The sequence below is a fragment of the Physeter macrocephalus genome, chromosome 16, assembly GCF_002837175.3.
Source record: "Physeter macrocephalus isolate SW-GA chromosome 16, ASM283717v5, whole genome shotgun sequence".
Classification (NCBI taxonomy): Eukaryota; Metazoa; Chordata; class Mammalia; order Artiodactyla; family Physeteridae; genus Physeter; species Physeter macrocephalus.
This window is the reverse complement of record NC_041229.1, coordinates 21,474,533-21,496,124: the sequence shown is the minus strand read 5'-3', so window position 1 is coordinate 21,496,124 and position 21,592 is coordinate 21,474,533. Positions and strand designations below refer to the sequence as shown.

At 37.7% G+C, this 21,592-nt stretch overlaps 1 protein-coding gene across 4 annotated transcripts in view; it reads right to left on the bottom strand.

Annotated features, from left to right (window-relative positions):
* Window positions 1-21,592, bottom strand: part of ARHGAP20 (Rho GTPase activating protein 20) — a 142,111-nt gene that overhangs the window by 6,229 nt on the left and 114,290 nt on the right. For all 4 annotated transcript variants that reach the window (XM_024131298.3, XM_024131299.3, XM_007115285.3 and 1 more), the window contains 4 exons: window positions 9,853-10,031; window positions 8,303-8,464; window positions 3,459-3,568; window positions 862-1,051 (listed from right to left, as the gene is read on the bottom strand). In XM_024131298.3, coding sequence (XP_023987066.1) covers window positions 862-1,051; window positions 3,459-3,568; window positions 8,303-8,464; window positions 9,853-10,031 — 641 coding nt within the window. The remainder of the gene's footprint in view (window positions 1-861; window positions 1,052-3,458; window positions 3,569-8,302; window positions 8,465-9,852; window positions 10,032-21,592) is intronic.

The window sequence follows — 21,592 nt, the reverse complement described above, 5'->3', positions numbered from 1 at the left end:
TGAAGAAATATACCTTCTCATTAAAATTCATGAAGCATCATTAGATGAACACTTATAAAATGCATTTCTTATGTAAAAGGCAGGAGTCATGAGCGTGGGAAGTGGGTAGGTATCCTCTGTGGATTTATTGTGAAGGAGAGAGACAGCTGGAGAGAAAACTTGCATTTTGCCTGACTGGTCTCTTCCTATGCATTTCCTTCCCTTAGGCTCCCTAACTGGAGGTGCTTGGGGGAAGAGGTAAGATTTTACTAGGGAGCTTTGTGCCTCCATGGGATATACCAGAACGTTTACATAGCTTTCTTGCCCCAATAGCTGAGGCAAAGGAGCAGGCAGAATGTTGGGAGCAAGGGGAACTGATACCCCCACCCCTGTACTAACCACCAGGCCCTACACGAGTGTGATTTCAAGTAACTACTGTATGAACTATGTCGATATTATCAACACCTCCATTTTTTAGATGAGGAAACTGTGGATCAATGTAACTAATTTTGCCCAAGATTGTACATCTGGCAAGTGGTAGGGCTGAGAATCCAACCCTGACCTGTCAAATTCCAAAGTCCTTATTTCTTTTAAAATCATATCAACTGCTTTCTTATCACTCTATGGTTTAAGTCAGTCAGTCATAGTGGTTTTCCTCCTGAAAGGGAAAAGGGAAGTAATCCAACTGCTATAACTTTTTTTGCTCAAGAAATCACCTTTCTACAGTCTACCAGGATAGGATAAAACACTCAATGAACTCAAATTTATAAGGGTATGTACTGAAGTTATTTAAGAAAATATCTTTCAGAATTAATACCCTGAATGTTAGGTTCAAAATGGGGACTTGGTCCCTCACAGCATAAAAATGAAAAACTTCATTACCTTTTTTGTAAATTCGTTTTCTAGTTCTGGACTGGAGGAAGTAGGAGGCCAAAGAATGCTTGGAGCGATGCACACTGCTAAATTAAATGCAGTCATCTGATTGGATGAGGAATGTTGTTCAATGTTGTATAATACCCCAAAAAGATACCTTAGGAGAATAACATTGGCTCTGGGAAGCTGGTCTAATAGCCTAAAGACAGAAAAATGTACTCTTTAAGCAAACATTTCATAGAAAACTTGTATAGCCAGGCAGCCCTTGCTTTTCACAGTTCAGATGTACAGGAAAGCATGTTAACATGGTACATGCAAAGTGAGGACTGCCTGTACATAGGAGAGAAAGTGAGCACTGGAGATTTATTTATTTATTTTGTACACTGCCTTCACAATCCAATGAAAATGTGAAAGAATGCAGAAAAATGGTTTATAAAAAAATGCTGCCTGAAATATTTACCTGAAACTGGTACAATGTGTCTTATGCAAATCCTGTAACATTCCAGAATATTCTCAACCAAAACCCCAAAAAACTTTCTGATGAAATTAAACAGTTATATTTAATATGCTCCTTTACTTCCAAGTAGCAACACAAGGATTCTGTCTCTTGGTAAAAACCCAAACTTCAGCTACGAAGACTCCCAGGTCCATTCTGAGAGCTTATGCTCTGCTCCAACAGCTTCCGAGCTCAGTTTTGTCCCACATCTCTTTATCTCATTGGTATTACTTTCACACATAAGTCAAGCTTACGATAGTATTTTTCCTGCTGTTCCTATTTTGTAATTGATAAGGGATTTTAAATGATCATTCACTAAAAATAATTTTTACTACCATACAGAAAACATATGTTGATAGTCATGCTTGTTGCTTTTTTCCAACAAGAATCTGTAACCTGGGGTTACATTGGGTAATCTGACTCCTGTTGCATAAACAGCAGAGAGGTGTTTCTTCAGCACTATGGACTGACAATGAGTACAGTTTTGTAGGGACAAATTATGAAAGATACTGAAATAGACCAAAAGATTACTGAATGTATTCAATGGAAAGTGAGGCACTGTCTATCATACTCTAGGGCAGTGGTCCCCAACGTTTTTGGCACCGGAGACTGGTTTCATGGACGACAATTTTTACATGGACAGTGGGGCTGGGGGGGATGGTTCAGGCGGTAATGTGAGTGATGGGGCGCGATGGAGAGCAGCAGATGAAGCTTCGCTCTCTTACCCGCCGCACACTTACCTCCTGCTGTGCGGCCCGGTTCCTCACAGGCCGCAGACTGGTACTGGTCCATGGCCCAGGGGTTGGGGACCCCTGCTCTAGGGTATCTGATTCTATGGGGGCCCTAAACCTTTGAGTTATTTTACAACTCTGAAAATTGTAGATTACTGACAGCAGAGCACTTAACACTTGTCTATAGACTGGAAAATTCTGTCTGGTGGAGAGATAAATGGTTTATTTGTACACACACCTCCATGCCCCAGTAGTAAAAGTCAGTTTTGCATCTACTTGTATATTCATTTCAGCATTTCTGATTTAACTCTGTAAGCTATGGTACTGATAGTTTGAAATCTCCTTTGAACTGGCAGTAATATCTTACTAGTTTTCTCATTAATTAATGTTTTAAATAAAATCTTTCACATGTGTTCATTTTGTATTTGTATGAAAGCCATAAGTTTACCTTCTTAAAAAAAAATCGCCCATTTAGAAGTTTGTAGAATATAAAGTTTTAGACAATGAGCAACAAAATACAGAATCTGATGTTCACTACCTCTGAATGGTTTCCACCAAACCTTAATGGAAGCAGAGATAGAATTTTGTTACATGGCTTTGATTCTGGTGTCTTCAACAGTTATACTATTTTCTTCTACTGATAAAAGGTGTCTATCAATAGCAGTGTGTAGATAATAATTTGTATTTGAAAGCTGCTCAAGAAAAAGCTGTACTAAACAAGCATAGGCAAATAAATGATATTGGGATTCTTGGGTTTTCACAGAACTGGAAGTATTGCTTCTCTTATAATGCAGGAAATATTCAGGAATCAGGGTGGCAAGTCCTGCCAGCAACTTACCTTTGCATGAGTACAGACAATGCATTCTTTGCATGAATACAGACAATACACTTTTCCCTCTGTAGTATTCCCACATACCCTTCTTCATATATCTCTTTCATAGCACTGATTATACTACACTGTTATTCTTTGTTTCATCTATTCTATCTATTCGACTAGACTTAGTTCCTTGAGGGGAAGGAATTTTCTCTATATGAATTCAGTTGCTAAGTGAAGTATATAAGGAATTGTCTGGTTAGTTAAATACTTACCAAAACTAAGATCATAAATTGTAGACTTGGTCTACTGTGTTAGCTACTGGTCTAATGGGTTTCAGCTCCTATCAGATTCAGATATACAGAAGGTGTACAATGGTAGAGTATTCCATGTTAATAAGGTTAGGGAAAAAAAAACAATAACAATGACACTAGCTAGCATAAATCTATTTTTAAACTGGTCCTCATGGATTTGACTTTGATAGTCATATTACATTAATAGACAAGCTTATAAAATATGTTTTTTAAAAAGTGTTTTTGAGAAATGACCAAATAAGAATAATTACCTTTGAACTGCATTTATTTTCTCTTCATCATTTCCTTGATCCATTACACAGACCCAATGATCATAGAGATCTGACGAAAAAGTACTTCCTGGAATATTTCGTAGAAAATCCTTATATAGAGGGAAAAACAAATATTTTAAATTGTTATTCTCATGCTAATTATGTATTAGAGAAATTACATAGAAGACACGTTATTGGAAAGTACAGTTAAGTTGTCCCTTCTTTGGAATACACAGAGCTCTGTGACAACACTTCAATGATGTGCACACAGAGAAATGCATGCTTTGATATTTTTCTAACAAAAACCAGAGGGAAATTGGATTCTGGTCTATAGTGGTAAAGATAATGGACAACCTGTTTGGGATGAAACCTCCTGTGTGTGTACATTTTAGCAAATTAGTATAACATGGCAGGGTCTGGCAAACCATCCTAAATCCTTTTTATTTCACTAGTTAAAAGAAATGCATGAAGATATTTGTGAGATTCATAATGTGGTAATCAGTCATCCAATCATTCTATACATATTTATTCATATGTGCCAGGCACTGTTTAAGGTGCTAGGGATAGAGTAGTAAATAAAACCAAGTCCCTGTTATTTTAGAACTTTATATTCCAGTGGCATTGGTGAATAATTCCATCCAGAGGTACTTAGAGTTTCTCCTTATATTCCCCATAGAAGGGTTCTCATGTATCATGGGGAAAGAGCACTCCAGGCTATGGCTGGGCTCTGGGAGCCTAGGACAGCACCCCATGCCTAATGTATATTAAATAATATGTCCCTGGCACATTATCCTTTCTGGCCTTTGAGAGCCTTTTATGCTGAGACCACTGGCAGGGCTAGGTGTGGTGAAACCAGACTATGACACAAGTAGGATATAATCAACGGAGTTTGTTGTTTGACATATGTTAATAAAAAGCTTAAAAATGAACTAATTTTGGTCCTGGTCCTATGTTCCTTTCTGATCTAGGCCAACTCTCTCTGCTGCTTTTGGCATGGTTCTAACAAGCCAAGCTTGCAAAGTCTGATCTCCACCTTAGTAAACTTCAGGCAGACAAAACTCAATTTCATATGTAAGCACTGTACCCATGGTTGACTATCCTCTTGCAAGTTCCTGCCTACAACATTGAGATAGGTGAAAGTCTGCAATTGAATAATTTTAATCCTTGCTGGAAAATCAAATCAGCAACTTCATCTATGTGCTTTAAAATGGCAATGCACAACTTGTTACTTACATGTCATGTTTTTATTACTAAGATGGAAGCTGTGATACCTAAGTGTTGCAGTTAGCTAATTAGGTGAGCATGTCCCCCACGAGCTTATTAGCTCCTTCAGGGCAGGGTCAGACCCTCACCTTCTACATCATACACCTTAATGCCAAGCACAGTCCCAGACATAGTAGAGGTCATTACTGAACTGTTGCTATTTGTCATATGGTCAAATATTAGTGAAGGACAAGGGAAGGTCAACTAACTATAACTGAGATTCTAAAATAATTTTTATAAACCTCTTTGTAGTCATGTTACCTATTATCATACATTTGTTTTAGAGTAGTTAAGAAGTAGGAAGATGATTGATACAAAGTCTTTCTCTGTTCTATTATATTTTTCAGTAGAAATGTACCTGGATACTTGTGATTCAGATGTGTCATCACAAAAGTTACCTCTTTCTTTTGGGTAAAGCTACCGAATTTTCACAATTTCAGACTAATTTTAGTTGCTGCACCTACTTTAAAAGTCAGAGTCAGAAGAGCCAAAATCTGTTATTTCAAATTGGGGCAGTGACAATGCCTCTCTTTTAAAATCTCAGTGGAAAAAATACTTATGATCTGTTTTGAAGAAAAACATCATTAAATCTTAAAACCTGCACTTGAAAGATAATAACTTGTAACATCTCAATGAACTCTCCACAGCTGGAATAACAAGTTACGAAATAATAACCACCATCGGTCTGAGAAAGGATGTGAGAGCTGGTTCTGAATTACAATCACCAACTCTTAGCACTCAATGGAAAGCCTCCTCCCCTCCGAAACCAGAACCCAGGCCATCAGCAGAATGCCCATATTAATTTGAGATGAGATTCCTAGGATTAAAAATGAACTTTTCCTCAAAGGTCTGATGGATCAAAATTACAGTATCTCAAGCAATTTTCTTACAATTATAGTTTGAAGGTTAAGCTTATATTTAAACAAAACGAGTATAAGCAAAAAATTAAAGGAAAACTTAAGTATCACTTCCAAATAGTCTTAAAAACAAGAAACAAAACAAAAAAAAAAGCTCAAAAACTTTCGGCAAAAAGTTTCCCTTTCCTGCAACCACTTGGAAGAAATGAGAGTAAAACACAGTTATATGATTATGAAACTTTAATTAGTTGGAACCCATCTAACCAGACTTTTCAATCATTTGGATTACTTTCTGTGTTTCATTTACTCTTCTATAAGTACAATTTCTTCAATCTGAAATACAGTTTAACTCTTCTAGAACCATACTTCTTTGTAATAGCCTCAACAATTTAGTACAAAGTTTTAAGAAGCATAGTGCTGTGATGAATAGCATAGTAAGGAAAATTTTCTAAAACATAAGCTTTAACTTCTTAAATTAAGAGATGGGAGAAAGCCTAATTATATGATTTTAAAAAAAGAAAAATTCATCATGCATATATCTGCATGTATGACATGTACGTGGCTAAGCACACCATACATACTTTTATTGTACTCCAGGACTGAAGGGTAATCAAAATCCTGTGTAAAATAAATTAGATGACCCTAGCTCCAATTCTCCAGTTCTTTTTTTTTTTTTAGCTTTTTTTTTTTTTTTTTTTTTTTGTGGTACGCGGGCCCTTCGCTGTTGTGGCCTCTCCCGTTGCGGAGCACAGGCTCCGGACGCGCAGGCTCAGCGGCCATGGCTCACGGGCCCAGCCGCTCCGCGGCATGTGGGATCTTCCCGGACCGGGGCAAGAACCCGGTTCCCCTGCATCGGCAGGCGGATTCTCAACCACTGCGCCACCAGGGAAGCCCTCTCCAGTTCTTTTGAGTAATACTTTATTGTGAAAGCCCATGGCAAGGGTTGTTTAAGAGCAGACATGGCCCTTTTACCAAGAGACATCTGATTGTTCATTAAGTCATAAAGTATGATTCTGTAAGCAACTGACCAGCAGTAGGAATATGCAAGAGTCTTCTTCACCATGTTTTCCTTAATTTGGTTTTTATGCTCCAGGCCCTGGGATGCAGGCTGGGGCACTGTCTCCACCCCTAGCTCTGGTGCATTCCAACCCTGCTGGGAGATGGGAGCCTGATGCTGGTCTGCAGAAGCTATTGCTGAGGTCAAAAGCTCTGCTAAAAGCTGGTTTTGACTTTAGGTTTTCCAAAAATGTGAGACATTTTCAAGAATGTGAGGAGGAAAACATTTTAGAAGTCTAACTCAACTGTGGATGTGAGTTAAGTAACCACAGGGGTGGGTTCTAGGTTTTTTTGCCATAAGTAAGCTTATCTGCCACAAGCATTTTTGCTGTAAAAACTTTTACCAAATAATGAATTGGCTGTAAGGCAATTCTACCATAAAAGGTAAAATAACAAAAAATAAATGAGGGATATTAAAAAGGATATAATGAAACATGAGAATAACAAAATTAAAGACTTTATTGTGAAATGCAAAATATTTGAACACATTTAAAATGTGTGTAGATTCATGGCAATACTATGCAATTAACTGACATTATTTTGTGGGTTGTACTTAAGCACTTGTCTTCCAAGTCTTTCGTTCATAGTATTTTATACATTTTTTTTTGCTTGTTGATTCGTCTCTTGTTCAGCATCACACTTTTTCTTTTTTGCTAAAATTTCTTCCTTCATTAAGAGAGGTACCAGGTTTCAAATACTAGGTACTAGGATGCAGATTTGTGCCTGAGTGTTTGTGAAAGTCTTCCACACCATTGTGTTTTTGGCATACTGTCATTTGTCCATTGATAAATGTTGCTAAGTTCTAGGGGAAATGTGGGTTTATGCTATGCCTTCAAGGCCCTTGGCCTCCTTCACCTCCAATGTAGTGTCTTTCAAAATATGAAACCAACTCTTGGGACCAATCATCATCATCTGTAATGATTTTTATACTGTGTATGTCAAAACAAACTGTCAACCAGTTATTTTATTTTTTATGGTAAAGTTGACCTGTGGCCAATTAGTTATGTGGCAAAAATATTTGCAGCAAAGAAGCTTACTGTGAAATACCAGACACACATGGGATGAAGGGTGAGAACCTTTAAGAATGCCAAATGTGGTAAGGATTTCATAAAAGAAGGACTAGATGTTGGAGTCATTCCTACTCCAACTTTACTTTTAAAAGGCATTAGGGGGTGACTGTATAAATGAATGGAATTTTCAGTGGTTTCAGTGAGCAATTTTTTGTTTCAGTTGTTAGGCAAATGTTTGTTTACTCTGGTAAACTCTGTTTCAGAGTTTAATAAAAGTTTACTTTTGAAAATGTTGCCTTTATTAGGAAGATAGTGAGATTGTGAGAAGTCATGAGGATGTTTACTTTGGTAAATATGCTGTGTGTTATGATTATTTTTAATTTTTATTTAATTTAATTTTTTTACATGGGATTGGCAGACGTGAAGATGAAGAGAGTGATGTGGGATGAAAAACTTTTAAAAAGCCTATCTGACATGCCACATCATTAGCAGTGGCTTTTAAAGGCCAATGTGACTTTGTGAAGTGTTATTTAACACTTTTTAAGATTCTAATTCTATTATGGTCCTTTGCAGATGGGGATAATGTTATAATGAAAGAAACCAGTTGTCTTTCTCCAGAGCTATGTTGTGGGGTGGATGAAGGGAGAACTTTCCCTACCTTTAAGACAGATGCTATCACGAAAATAGATTCACAGTCTAGTTGTACTTCAGCTCCAGAATTCAGTTTCTCTTTCAGTTCTCTGCAGGATTTCACATTGGCCGACTGTCTGAAGATGCCTTTTGTGAGGGGTCCTTTTTGGTTAAGAAAGAAAAGCATATCCTATGGGGAAGCAAGGGAAAAAAAAATCAAAATGGCACTTCATGCATAACAAGCAAGGGAACATATATTTGCCCTCTCCAGCTGCCAGAGGCTAGGGTATAACAGGGGGAAGCCCTGAAGGATTGGGGCTAGATGGTCTCCTAGAGATTTAAAGTCAATTTGTTTTTTGCTGTCTCTAAATCTCTTTCTCCTGTTTATTCTTGCTATATTCAACATCTAAAACACTTTAAACGCTTGCTTTAATGAGATTGTCTTTTTTCAGTGAACCAACAGTCACTTCAAGGTACCTGTTAACTTGTCTCTCTCCTCCCTAACTACTCTTTCCCCATTATTCTCTAATACAGACTCTTTTCCCTTAATATGGAAATGCTCTTGCCAAATTCACTCTCCACTTGCTTGTCTTTCTTTTCATGTGACTTTACATTTTATTCTACTTCCTGTATTTACTTCCTTATTTTAAAATCAGCCTCCAAAATCATCTCTTCCAGGAAGCTTTCTTCATTCCATTCCATTCCATTCTGTTCAATCTTTCATTTTGCTTTCTTTTTTTCTGTGTATCCTCTGCTTGCCATGTAGGAAGAGAATAGGTGTTGGAGACGAGCAACCCATGGGATCTGGAACCTAGCTATGACACGTATTTATTGTGTGACCTTTGGTAAACTCAAGGGTTTTTTTTCCCTTTAATTTGTAGAGTAGGAATGATGGTGATGATGATGATGATGATGGTAACTACCCTCTAAATCTGTTGTGACGGATAAGCAATAAAGTGGCTAGACTAGTACAATAGATGCACAATACAGGAAAAAGTGCCAGGCATCTAGCATAGTGCTTGGAGGATAATGGACACTCAATAAATGTTGCTTAACAGTGATCATTTACTAAATTAACCAGAGACAATAATACTTAGTGGCTTTCATTTGATCTCTTCTACATACAAAAGATAATTAAATGCCAGCAGATGTTATCTTTACGCTTAAAGACCTGGAATACAAATAAAAATATAAGATTTAGTATAGAAATATAAGATTTAGTCTCTGTTGCTAAAGTGATTAAATGAGACTTCCTGAACAATGTAGGGTTCAAGAAAGGCTGTGGGAGAAATGTGACGGCTAATGTGGATTCTCTCTCTACAGAGCAGATTCTAATTTATCTGAGCAGGTTTATGTGGCTTTTCCCTGAAACCAGTAGACTAGATCATCTCTCCCCATTATGTCTGCCTTATGACTCTGCAATAGCTTAATCAGATTTTTATTCTTTGAAGTAATAAAGATTCTCAGTCAGAGTCAAGGGTGTCTATAATTTTCCATTTGGGGATAGATTTACCTCCCCGAGCTCTCCTTTCCCAAACCTCCTTTCCTGTCAGTGTTACAGGCCAAAATAAGACTTACCAAGACAGCTTTGGGCAGATTGTCGTTCTCACAGATATTTGGCAGAGAAACCCCAAAGAGCTGTCCTGGCACAGGAGATGTTGGTGACGTGGGTAAGTTATCAAGGTGAGTGCTAGAGCCCCGCCAGAAGGCCCAGTTTATGATGGATCTTCTCCTTTTAAATGTCTTCTGACCTGAATCTAAGGAAGAAGTGAGATTATTAGGGAAAATAATTTAATTCACTTAATCTTATTTCTACAGTTCTCATTTTACAGTACATTCATTACTATGGCTCAGTAGTTTATAAATTAAGGAAGAAGTCAAACATTTGGGTTATTCGCCTATCTATCCTGGAGACATCACTGTGCTATTTAGTTAAGTTCTGGCACTAAATTTTCATAGGTAAAAGAAGGGATCCCTTACTGAACTATAACAAATTAAAGCAAAAGGGTTTCATACCAACACATATCCCATTTTGAAGCAGAGACTAAGCATACAAAAAAAGTTGAAGATTAAATTAGATCACAATTAAATAGTGAGAAAAAGAAAGGAAGAAGGAGAAAAGGAGAGAGGAGAGGAGAAGGGGAAAGAGGAAGAGGAGGAGGAGGAGGAGGTAAACAAAGAGGAAGAAGAAGAAGAAGAAGAATTAGGGGAAGAAGAGTTGTCTCTACTAAGTTGCTCTCTAGAAACAAGAATGCTTTATTATCTGATGTTCCACTCTACTACTGAGGATAGAGATATAGGAAACTAATGTTCTATATTCCCCCCCTTTTTTCCAACTGCAAAGGAAGCACTGTTTAAGGAAGCATGGATGGATACAAACATGAGTGAGACTTGCCCTTGCCATGGTAAAGTTTACAATCTAATGGGGGAACAAGGCTGGTGATGGGGTGGTGGTGAGGGGAAAGCAAGTATATTAACAAATAAAATGTCATAAGGGGGGAACAAAGCATCAAAGGTATTCAGAAGAACAATAAAGCACATCTATCTATCGATTAGGAGTGAGGGAGTGATCCTGGAGGCATGTGCATTTGATGTGAATTTTGAATGAACACGATTTCAATAGGTAGAGGATCTAGCACCATGACTTGTCTGAAGTTAACTACTCAATAAATCATTCTCAAACAGTAATTGAACTGAGGAGACATTTAGGTGGTAAAAGATAGTATGAACAAAACGGGCAGAAGTAAGAAAGGTCAACAGTGAATCATGATTTTGTGAGATCATAATTCTAAGACATTTTTTAAAAAAATATTTATTTATTTATTTATTTTTGTTTGTGTTGGGTCTTCGTTTCTGTGTGAGGGCTTTCTCTAGTTGCGGCGAGCGGGGGCCACTCTTCATCGCGGTGCGCGGGCCTCTCACTGTCGCGGCCTCTCGTTGCGGAGCACAGGCTCCGGACGCGCAGGCTCAGTAGTTGTGGCACACGGGGCTTAGTTGCTCCGCGGCATGTGGGATCTTCCCAGACCAGGGCTCGAACCCGTGTCCCCTGCATTGGCAGGCAGGTTCTCAACCATTGCGCCACCAGGGAAGCCCTCTAAGACATTTTTGATGTCAGCTGTATCTAATTTTAACATGAAAATTGATTGATTTGCACAGAATTTGATACTTAAAAAGACAGCTCATTAAGGTTCCTTTTGGACCTTTCTGCCGTGTGTGCCCTCTGGCCCTCAACACATACGCACAGGTAACAACTATAAACTCTGGACAAAATTTAAAAAATATAAAAGCCTACCTGAAGGCACTAAAGAGTAACCAAAAGAAGATAGACAGTGGAGGTAAAAGTCTGACACTTGGAAGAAGGGAATGGCATGGCACTGGGTAAGTTTCCTATTTTTACAGCTTTCAGCCAGAGGATGGGCCCCAGGGTGTAGGGGTGACTAAAATTGGGAGAGAAACCCGCACTCTTACTGGCTTGAAAAAAATAGAGACTAGAGATGGAGGTAACCAGAGCAGCTGGAAAGTGAGCGGGGGTGGGGGGGAATCCCAGAAAGGAGAAAACTGAATAGTGGGAGCCCCAAACATTGTGTATAAATTCTTCCCAAATCTCTGGCTGATCCCCGAAGCATGCACGTGTGTGGGGCAGATTCAAAACAGCTTGCAGTTAAGGCTAACAGGGCTGAGATTTGAAAGGCCATAACTCCCAGGTGGCGACCACACAGGGTTAGACTTCATTTTCTCTAGGGACAGTGCATTGGATTAGTCAATACACTTCAGCTCTGTGGTCCTGACATGCAACCAAGATGCCAGAGATGATGTTCAGCTACTCAGCACTCCCTGACAATGGAACAATGAAGAAGATAATCTTTTCAGGGAGGACACGATCAGCAGTGTCAAATGCTCATTTAAAACAAGTGTTTTATACTGTTTATTTCCTTAGCATAACCAACTTAAACCAAATACTAAAAAAGCCAAATCGTGGAAGGATAATCAAATAAGTAACATTTTACTGAAAAGCCTTCAGACCATCATCCACCCTTGGCTTCCTCAGGATAGTCAGTGCATCATTAATGTGCATACATCCAGATGTAAAGGTCTCTGGTTCTGGAGTCAGGAGCCCACTTAGACTCCTGGCTCAAACACTAATTTGTGCACGTTACTTACCCTTTTTCTTCAATTTTAAAATGAGAAAATTACCTACACCTCAAAGCCTTATTGAGAGGATTAAATAGGATAGTGTATGAAAAGTGCTACTTTGCTCAGGGCATAGGTCATAGCAATCTTGATTAAAGCTGCTAAGGCACCAATCTCTTCTCCACAAAGAGGACCCCCTCCCCACACCCTTTTCTCCATCTGTGTAACAGCCTTCAGGAAGTATGCAGACAGGAAGGAATACCAGACTCTGCTTAACTAAATCACTTCCTTTCTGCCCTGACACTCCCAACCTCCACCATTTTAAAAAAACATAAAAGGACACTGAACCTTATTCTTAAATCCAGAAGGGGGGTTCCTGTATGCCAGCAATGTCAATCTGTGCAAATGTTTGTTTAATATGTATCTTTATATATGTTGAGGAGTTGTACTCAGTCTACTTTCCTCACATTTAATCTGGTTTCACTATTTCGAAACCAGATTTATTTGATTTTTTAGCTTTCACACACTTCTTAGGAAAAATGCTCTATCATAAAGTTATATACCCAGCTATCTGATGAATGTAGACAGATGATAAAGTAGAAATTGAGTTCTGTACTTCATTATAAATGCTTTCAGCTGCAGCCATGTCTTTTATTATGTACAACAGTCAATTTTAGAGTTCATGTTCCCTTTGGGACTGAGAGAAAAAAAAATTCATTAAAGTTTACTTTCTTGCAGAGGTTTTAATGCATAGCTCTTACTTTCTAAATGTCAAAGGCTGATGAACAAACATGCAATTGTTATAAAAAAGATTAGGATGATGTAAATGCAGAGCAAATGAAATTCATGTACATCCAGCTTTCCTAAACAATTCTGGCAAGATTCAAGCTAGAGTTTCTTCATGCTTAAATTATGGAACTGAATATTAAAAATTGTAATTCTTAAAAGTTTGTGCTTATAGATTATTAAAGAGTAATAAATAACCACAACAAAAACCCCTTAATTAGAAATTTTAGCAAGATGGTGATGTAGGAAGATCTTGAACTCACCTCCTCCCACGGATACACTGTATCTGCAGCTATATATGGAACAATTTCCTCTGAAAAACCCCTCAAAACTGGCGGAGAGACCCTGTTACATCGGGCAAATGAGAAGGAAACTACATCCAAGGGGGTAGAAAAGGCTGAGACACCATCTCACCACAAGCCCCACCCCTCGTGCATGACCCATAGTCAGGAAGAAACTCAAAACCCAGAGCTTCCCCGGAAGGAGTGAAGGGTTCATACCCCACATAGGTCACCTCAACTTTTAAGATCTGGCATCTGAGGTTATAAGCCCCCAAAACAACTCACTTTGAAGACCAACATGTCTCATGCCATGAGACATGTGGGGCTTTGTAGAACTGAGGGAGGGTTCCTTTTTTTAAAATTTTAAAATTTATTTTATTTTTAGCTGCACTGGGTCTTTGTTGCTGCACGCAGGCTTTTCTCTAGTTGTGGAGAGTGGGGGCTAGTGCTGTGCGCGGGCTTCTCACTGCAGTGGCTTCTCTTGTTGTGGAGCGTGGGCTCTAGGTGCACAGGCTCAGTAGTTGTGTCTCGTGGGCTCTAGAGCACAGGCTCACTAGTTGTGGTGCACGGGCCTAGTTGCTCCGTGGCATGTGGGATCTTCCTGGTCTAGGGCTTGAACCTGTGTCCCCTGCACTGGCAGGTGGATTCTTAACCACTGCGCCACCAGCAAAGCCCTGAGGGAGGGTTCTTAAAGGGCTTACGCCCAGGCTCACCCACCCCAGAGCTCAGTCCACAAGCAGCCCTTCGAAAAGCACCCAGACTTCATGTGAAAGAGATTCATTTACTAATTTTAAAGCATTGGTCTGAGGGGCAGGGGTCTGCTGGGATACTCCCCAGGACAGAGGCTAGTGGACACTATCTTCCTATTCTCCTCTGCGCCTGCAGGCACCATCTTTTTCCCCCCCTTTCTGGTGGGTGTCATCTTTTTCTTTTTCTTCTTTCTTTCCTTTTCCTCCTGTCCTCTTTTTCTTTTTTCTCTTTTTCTTTTTCTCCTTTTCCTTTTTTCAGTGGATGACATCTTTGTACTCCCCCTCTGCCCTGCTTCAGCCAGTGGGTACCATTTTTGTGCTCTCCCTCTGCTGTGCTCCAGAGTGCCTCTATCTCCTGGAGGGGAGACTCTACACACCTCTGGTGCACTGGTTTTTACATTTGGTGACACAGTTTTTGCAGCTGTCACCCAGGGAATGCCCCTTGATCACCTGGCCAGGAGGGCTTGCATTCCTGAGTCCCACAGGACTGTAACAATTATAGAGACAGTTCTTAGAAGACTACCATCCCTAGGGTATTGCACAGACAGCAGACTGAAACACACCCCCAGTCTTTTTGTAAAAGTGGCCTATTGCTCATCCAGGAACTTCAGCCCTGGGGGCAGGCTTCAGGTTTGGCACACACCTAGAGGTTATGGAGGTGCTCTCAAAGAAGGTACCCAGGGGACACCATCTTTGCACTCCCCTATGCATGACTACAGAACAGTGGTATCTCCCAGAAAGGAGTTTATACACCCACTTGGAGTCCCAATTTTTGTGACTGCTGCCAGGGGACACCTCCAGATAGCTTGGCTCTGGGGGCCAGAAGGCTTATGCTTGCAGTCCTAGAGGACTGCATATATTTGCATTCTTGAAAAGCTGCTGCCTGAGGACCTGGTTTCCAATCAGCCTGAATAAAGGTACTGACTGATCTCTCTCCCCTTTGGGACACTGACTGATCTTGGTACATCCTCAACTACTGGGAGCTATTAAAAATAAAATAGGCTGCTTGGACAATTACAAAGGGTTGAAAGAAAACCAAAAGCTAGGGCAGCGTTGAATGAAAAGGTTCATCTCTTACACAAGGACAATGGTTCAAGACTGGAAGAGGTGCCTGTTTCATCTAATGCATAGAAACTAATATAGAATCAAGCAAAATGAAGAAATAGAGAAATATGTTCTAAATGAAAGAACAAGATAAAACCTCAGAAAAAAGTTAACGAAATGGAGATAAGTAATTTACCTGATAAAAATTTACAGCAATGGTCATAAAAATGCTCACTGAACTTGGGAGAAGAATGGATGAACATAGCAAGAACTTCAACAGAGATAGAAAATATAAGAAAGTTCCAAACAGAAGTCACAGAACTAAAGAATAACTGAATTGAAAAATACCCAGGGGGAGGGGTCAACAACAGATTGATGAAGCAGAAGAAAGGATCCGTGAACTTGAGACAGGGCACAGAAACTCACCCAATCAGAGAAGCAAAAAGAAAAAAGAATGAAAAAAAGTGAAGATAGCTTAAATGGGACAACATCAAATGTATTAAAAATCACATTATAGGGGTCCCAGAAAAAGAAAAAAGAGAAAGGGGAAGAAAATTTATTTGAAGAAATAATGGCTGAAAAGTGTTCTAACTTGGGGAAACAGAAATTCAGATCTAGGAAGCCCAGAGAGTTTGAAATAGATGAACCCAGAGATCTATACCAAGACACATTATAATTAAAATGTCAAAAGGTAAAGACAAGGAGAGAATCTTAAAAGCTACAAGAGAGAAACAACTTATTACATACAAGGGAAACCCCATTAGACTATCAGCAGATTTTTCAGCAGAAATTTTAAAGGTCAGAAGGAAATGGCACAATATATTCCAAGTGCTGAAAGACAAACATTTCCAACCAAGGATACTCTATCTAGTAAAGTTATCATTCAGAACTGAAGGAGAGATAGAGGTTTCCAGACAAGCAAAAGCTAAAGGAGTTCATCACCACTAAACCAGCCTTATAAGAGATGATAAAGGCACTTTTTTAAGCTGAAAAGAAAGGGCGCTAATTAATAATATATAAAAGTATAAATCACACTGGTAAAGGTAAATATATGGTAAAGGTAGTGAATTAATTACTTATAAAGCTAATATGAAGGTAAAAAATAAAAAATAGTAAAAAATAACTGTAACTACAATATTTAAGTAAGGGATATACAAGACAAAAAGATGTAAAATGTGACATCAGAAAACAAAATGTTGGGGGGGAGAATAAATATGTAGCGCTTTACAATGTGTTCAAACTTAAGTTGGTATCAACATAAAAATAATGTTACAAATACAAGTTGTTACATGTAAGCCTCATGGTAACCAACAAGCAAAAACCTAAAGTAGATACACAAAAGATAATAACAAAGGAACCTAAGCATATCACGAAAGTCATAAAACCACAAAGGAAAAAAGCCAAGAGGAGAAGAAATGAAGAGAGGAACCACAAAACAGCCAGAAAACAACAGAAATGGCAATAACATATCTATCAATAATTACTTTAAATATAAGTGGAGTAATTTCTCCAATCAAAAGACAGAGAGGGACTGAATGGATAAAAAAACAAGACCCATCTACATGCTGCCTACAAGAGACTCACTTCAGACCTAAGAACATTCAAAGATTGAAAATGAAGGGATGGGAAAAGATATTTCATGAAAATGAAACCAAAAGAAAGCTGGAGTAGCTATACTTATATCAGACAAAATAAACTTTAAAACAAAGACTGTAATAACAGACAAAGAAGGGCATTACATAATGATGTCGATCCAACAAGAGGATATAAGATTTGTAAATATTTATGCACCCAATATAGGAGTACCTAAACATATAAAGCAAATGTTAACAGACCTAAAGTTAGAAATAAACAGCAATAAATAATAGTAGGGGACTTTGATAACCCATTTACATAAATGGATAGATCATTCAGACAGAACACAGTAAGAAAACATCATCCTTAAATGACAAGTTAAATCAGATGAACTTAAGGTATACATACACACACGCAAAACATTCCATCTAAAAGCAACAGAACATACATTTTTCTCAAGTGCACATGGAATATTCTCCAGGATAGATCATATGTTAGGCCACAAAACAAGTCTTAACACATTTAAGAAGGCTGAAATCATATCAAATATTTCTTCTGACCACAATGGTATGAAACTAGAAATCAATTACACAAGAAAACTGGAATATTCACAAATATGTGGAGATTAAACAACATGCTACTGTTAACAACCTATGGGTCAATGAAAGAATCAGAAGTGAAACAGAAAAATACCTTGAGACAAATGAAAATGGAAATATTATATATGAAACTTATGGATGCAGCAGAAATTCTAAGAGAGAAGTTCATCTCAATAAATGCCTACTTCAAGAAACAAAAAAACTCAAGTACACAACTTAACTTTACATCTCAAGGAACTAAAAGAACAAACTAAGCCCAAAGTTACTAGAAGGAAGGAAATAACAAATATTAGAGCAACAGTAAATGAAATAGAGACTAAAAGACAGTAGAAGAGATCAATGAAACTAAGAGCTGGTTCTTTGAAAAAATGAACAAAATTGATAAACCTTTAGCCAGACTCAGTAAGAAAGAGCTAAAATAAATAAAATCAGAAATAAAAGAGATGTTACAACTGATACCTCAGAAATATACAGGATCATAAAAGACTACTACGAACAATTATATGCCAACAAATTGGACAACCTAGAAGAAATGGATAAATTCTTAGAAACATACAAACTTCCAAGACTGAATATGAAGAAAATCTGAACAGATTGATTATTGATAGGGAGACTGAATCAGTAATTTAAAAACTCCCTATAAACAAAAGTCCAGGACATGACAGCTTCACTGGTAAATTCTACCAAACATTCAAAGAAGAATTAACACCAATGCTTCTCAAAGTCTTCCAAAAAACAGATTCCAAAGTCATTTTACAAGGCCAGCATTACTCTGATACCAAATCAGACAAGGAAACCACAAGAAAAGAAAATTATAGGCCAATATCTCTGATGAACATATATGCAAAAATTCTTAACAGAATATCATCAAACTGAATTCAACAATACATTAAAAGAATCATACGTCATGATCAAGTTGGATTTATTCTAGGTATACAAGGATGGTTCATATTCTGCAAATCAATCAACACGATACACCGCATTAACAAAACAGAAGTTAAAAATCATATGATCATTTCAATAGATAAAGAAAACACTTAACAAAATTCAACATTCATTTATGATTAAAAACTCTCAAAACAGTGGGAATAGAGGAAATGTAACTCAACACAATAAAGGTCATCGGGCTTCCCTGGTGGTGCAGTGGTTGAGAGTCCGCCTGCCAATGCAGGGGACACGGGTTCGTGCCCCGGTACGGGAAGATCCCACATGCCGCGGAGCGGCTGGGCCCGTGAGCCATGGCCGCTGAGCCTGCGCGTCTGGAGCCTGTGCTCCGCAATGGGAGAGGCCACAACAGTGAGAGGCCCGCGTACTGGAAAAAAATAAATAAATAAATAAAATAAAGGTCATATATGACAGCTAACATCATACTCAATAGTGAAAAGTCAAAAGCTTTTCCTCTAAGATCAGAAACAAGACAAGTATGCCACTCTCACCATTTTTTATTCAACATAGTATTGGAAGTCCTAGCCAAAACAAGTAGGCAAGAAAAAGAAATAAAAGGTATCCAAATTGGAAAGGAAAAAGTAAAACTGTCACTATTCTCAGATGACATAATACTATATACAGAAAACTCTAAAGACTTCACCAAAAAAACTTTTAGAACTGCTAAATGAATTCAGTCAATTTGCAAGATATAAGATCAATATATAGATATCTGTTGTTTCTATACACTGAAAACAAACTATTAGAAAGAGAATTTAAGAAAATAAGCCCATTTATAATTACACCAAAAAGAATAAAATACCTAGGAATAAATTTAACCAAGAAGCTGAAAGACCTGTTCACTGAAAACTATAAGGCACTGATGAAAGAAATTGAAGATACAAATAAATGGAAAGACATTCCATGCTCATGGATTGGAAGAATTAATATTGTTAAGATCCCCATACTATCCAAAGCAGTTGATAGACTCAGTGCAATCCCTATCAAAATTCCAATGGCAGTTTTCACAGTAATAGAACAATTCTAAAATTTGTATAGAACCACAAAAGACCCCAAACAGAGAAAACGATCTTGAGAAGGAAGAACAAAGCTGGAGGCACCATGCTTCCTAATTTCAAAGTATATTATAAAGCTATAGTGATCAAAACAGTATGATATTGGCATAAAAACAGATACCCAGATCAATGGAACAGAATAGAGAGCCCAGAAATAAACACGGCACTTATGGTCAATTAATTTATGACAAAGGAGCCAAGAACATACAATGAGGAGAGGATAGTTTCTTCAATAAGTGGTGTTGGGAAAACTGGACAGCAACATGCAAAACATGTAACTGGACCACCCACACACAAAAATTAACTCAAAATGGATCAAGACTTGAATGTAAGAACTGAAATTATAAAACTCCTAGAAGGAAACATGAGGGTAAGCTACTTGCCACTGGTCTTGGCAATGATTTTTTGGATTTTACACCAAAAACAAAGGCAACAAAAGCAAAAATAAACAAAAGACTACATCAAACTAAAAAGCCCCTGCACAGCAAAGGAACCCATCAACAAAATAGAAAATCAACTTACTGAATGGGGGAAAATATTTGCTAATCATGTATCTGATAAAGGGTTAACATCCAAAATATATAAAGAACTCATACAATTCAAGAGCAAAAAACCAAACAACCTGATTAAAAAAATGGGCAGAGGATCTGAAAAGATATTTTTCCAAAGAGGAAATGCAGATGGCCAATAGGCATATGAAAAGATGCTCAACATCACTAATCATTAGGGAAATGTAAATCAAAACCACAATGAGATATCAACTCACACCTGTTAGAATGGCTATTATCAAAATGACAAAAAATGACAAGTGTTGGTGAAGATGTGGAGAAAGGGAAACCTCATGTGTACTGTTGATGAGAATGTAATTTGGTGCAGCCACTATGGAAAACAGTATGGAGGTTCCTCAAAAAACTAAAAATAGTACAACCATAGGATGCAGCATTTCCATTTCTGGGTAATTATCTGAAGAAAAGGAAAACAATAATTTGACATTTAAGACATTTAATGGACAAGTAATGTCAAGCTACTTTTACCCTTCTCCTCCTGTCTAAAGTTAAAACAAGAAGTGAGATCTCCATTTCCATAAAAACTTATAGCAGATGTATTTCCTGGGCTCAAACTACAGTTCCAGCAGTATTTACCAACCTTAATGCAAATGAAAGGAATTTTCTATGTTTCAAAATCATTTGTGCAACTGAATTGTGCAAAAAGAAATTTCCATATTCCAAAATCCTTTAACTTCCACCTAACCTTCAATTGGAAGTGATTAATTTGCAATGAAACGACATGCCAAAAGGCAAATATCAAAGGAAGAATCTAACAAAATTCTACAAATGCCTCCAAAGAGAGGAATATGCTCAATTAAAATTATATGCTTGTAGAATGATATATTAGTATTTGGCAGTACCTATCTGTGTGAAAAGATATTTTCAAAGATCATGAAATATATAAAATCTCATTACAGATCAGAACGTTTTGCATTCAATTATTATGATAGGAATACTAATTTTGAACCCCAATTAAGCAAAATGTTATTTCCGAAAAAGAATTCAATTCTTCTCATTAGTATATCTGTATTACATAAAACGGTATTCAATTACTACTACATATTGAATATCATCAGTGAAAAATTTGTGGAAATTTGTTTCTCTCGTTATGTAAGTACCTATGTAATAGCCTCAATTTTGTCTGCTGACTTGCAAATTTTACTACCTGGTCCCTTACAGAGAAAGTCTGTTGATCCCTGATCTAAGTCAGTGGTTTCCAAAGCAGTTGTTCACCAAAATCCCCTGTATTAAAAAAATACAAAACTGGTTCATCTGTTAATTTTTTAGCTACACAGGTAGGTTGTCACCATTGGTCTATAGTTACTCCATCCCTGATCCCATTTATCATGAATCATCTTACAGCTGCAACCATTATTATCTTAACTTTTAACAGGGAGAAACAGAGGATTAATAAGTAGAGGATGCCTACAATTTAATAAGCAGGTCGTTGGCAAAATTGGGTAAAACCCTTAGGATTCTGGATCTCTGATTATTTTGGTCCAATTAATTAAAATACATTTATTTTACTTTATTGACAAGGGACCCAGAGAAACAATTTTGAAAAACATGAGTATAAAGGTAGAAGAGTAAAATATTATTCTCCTC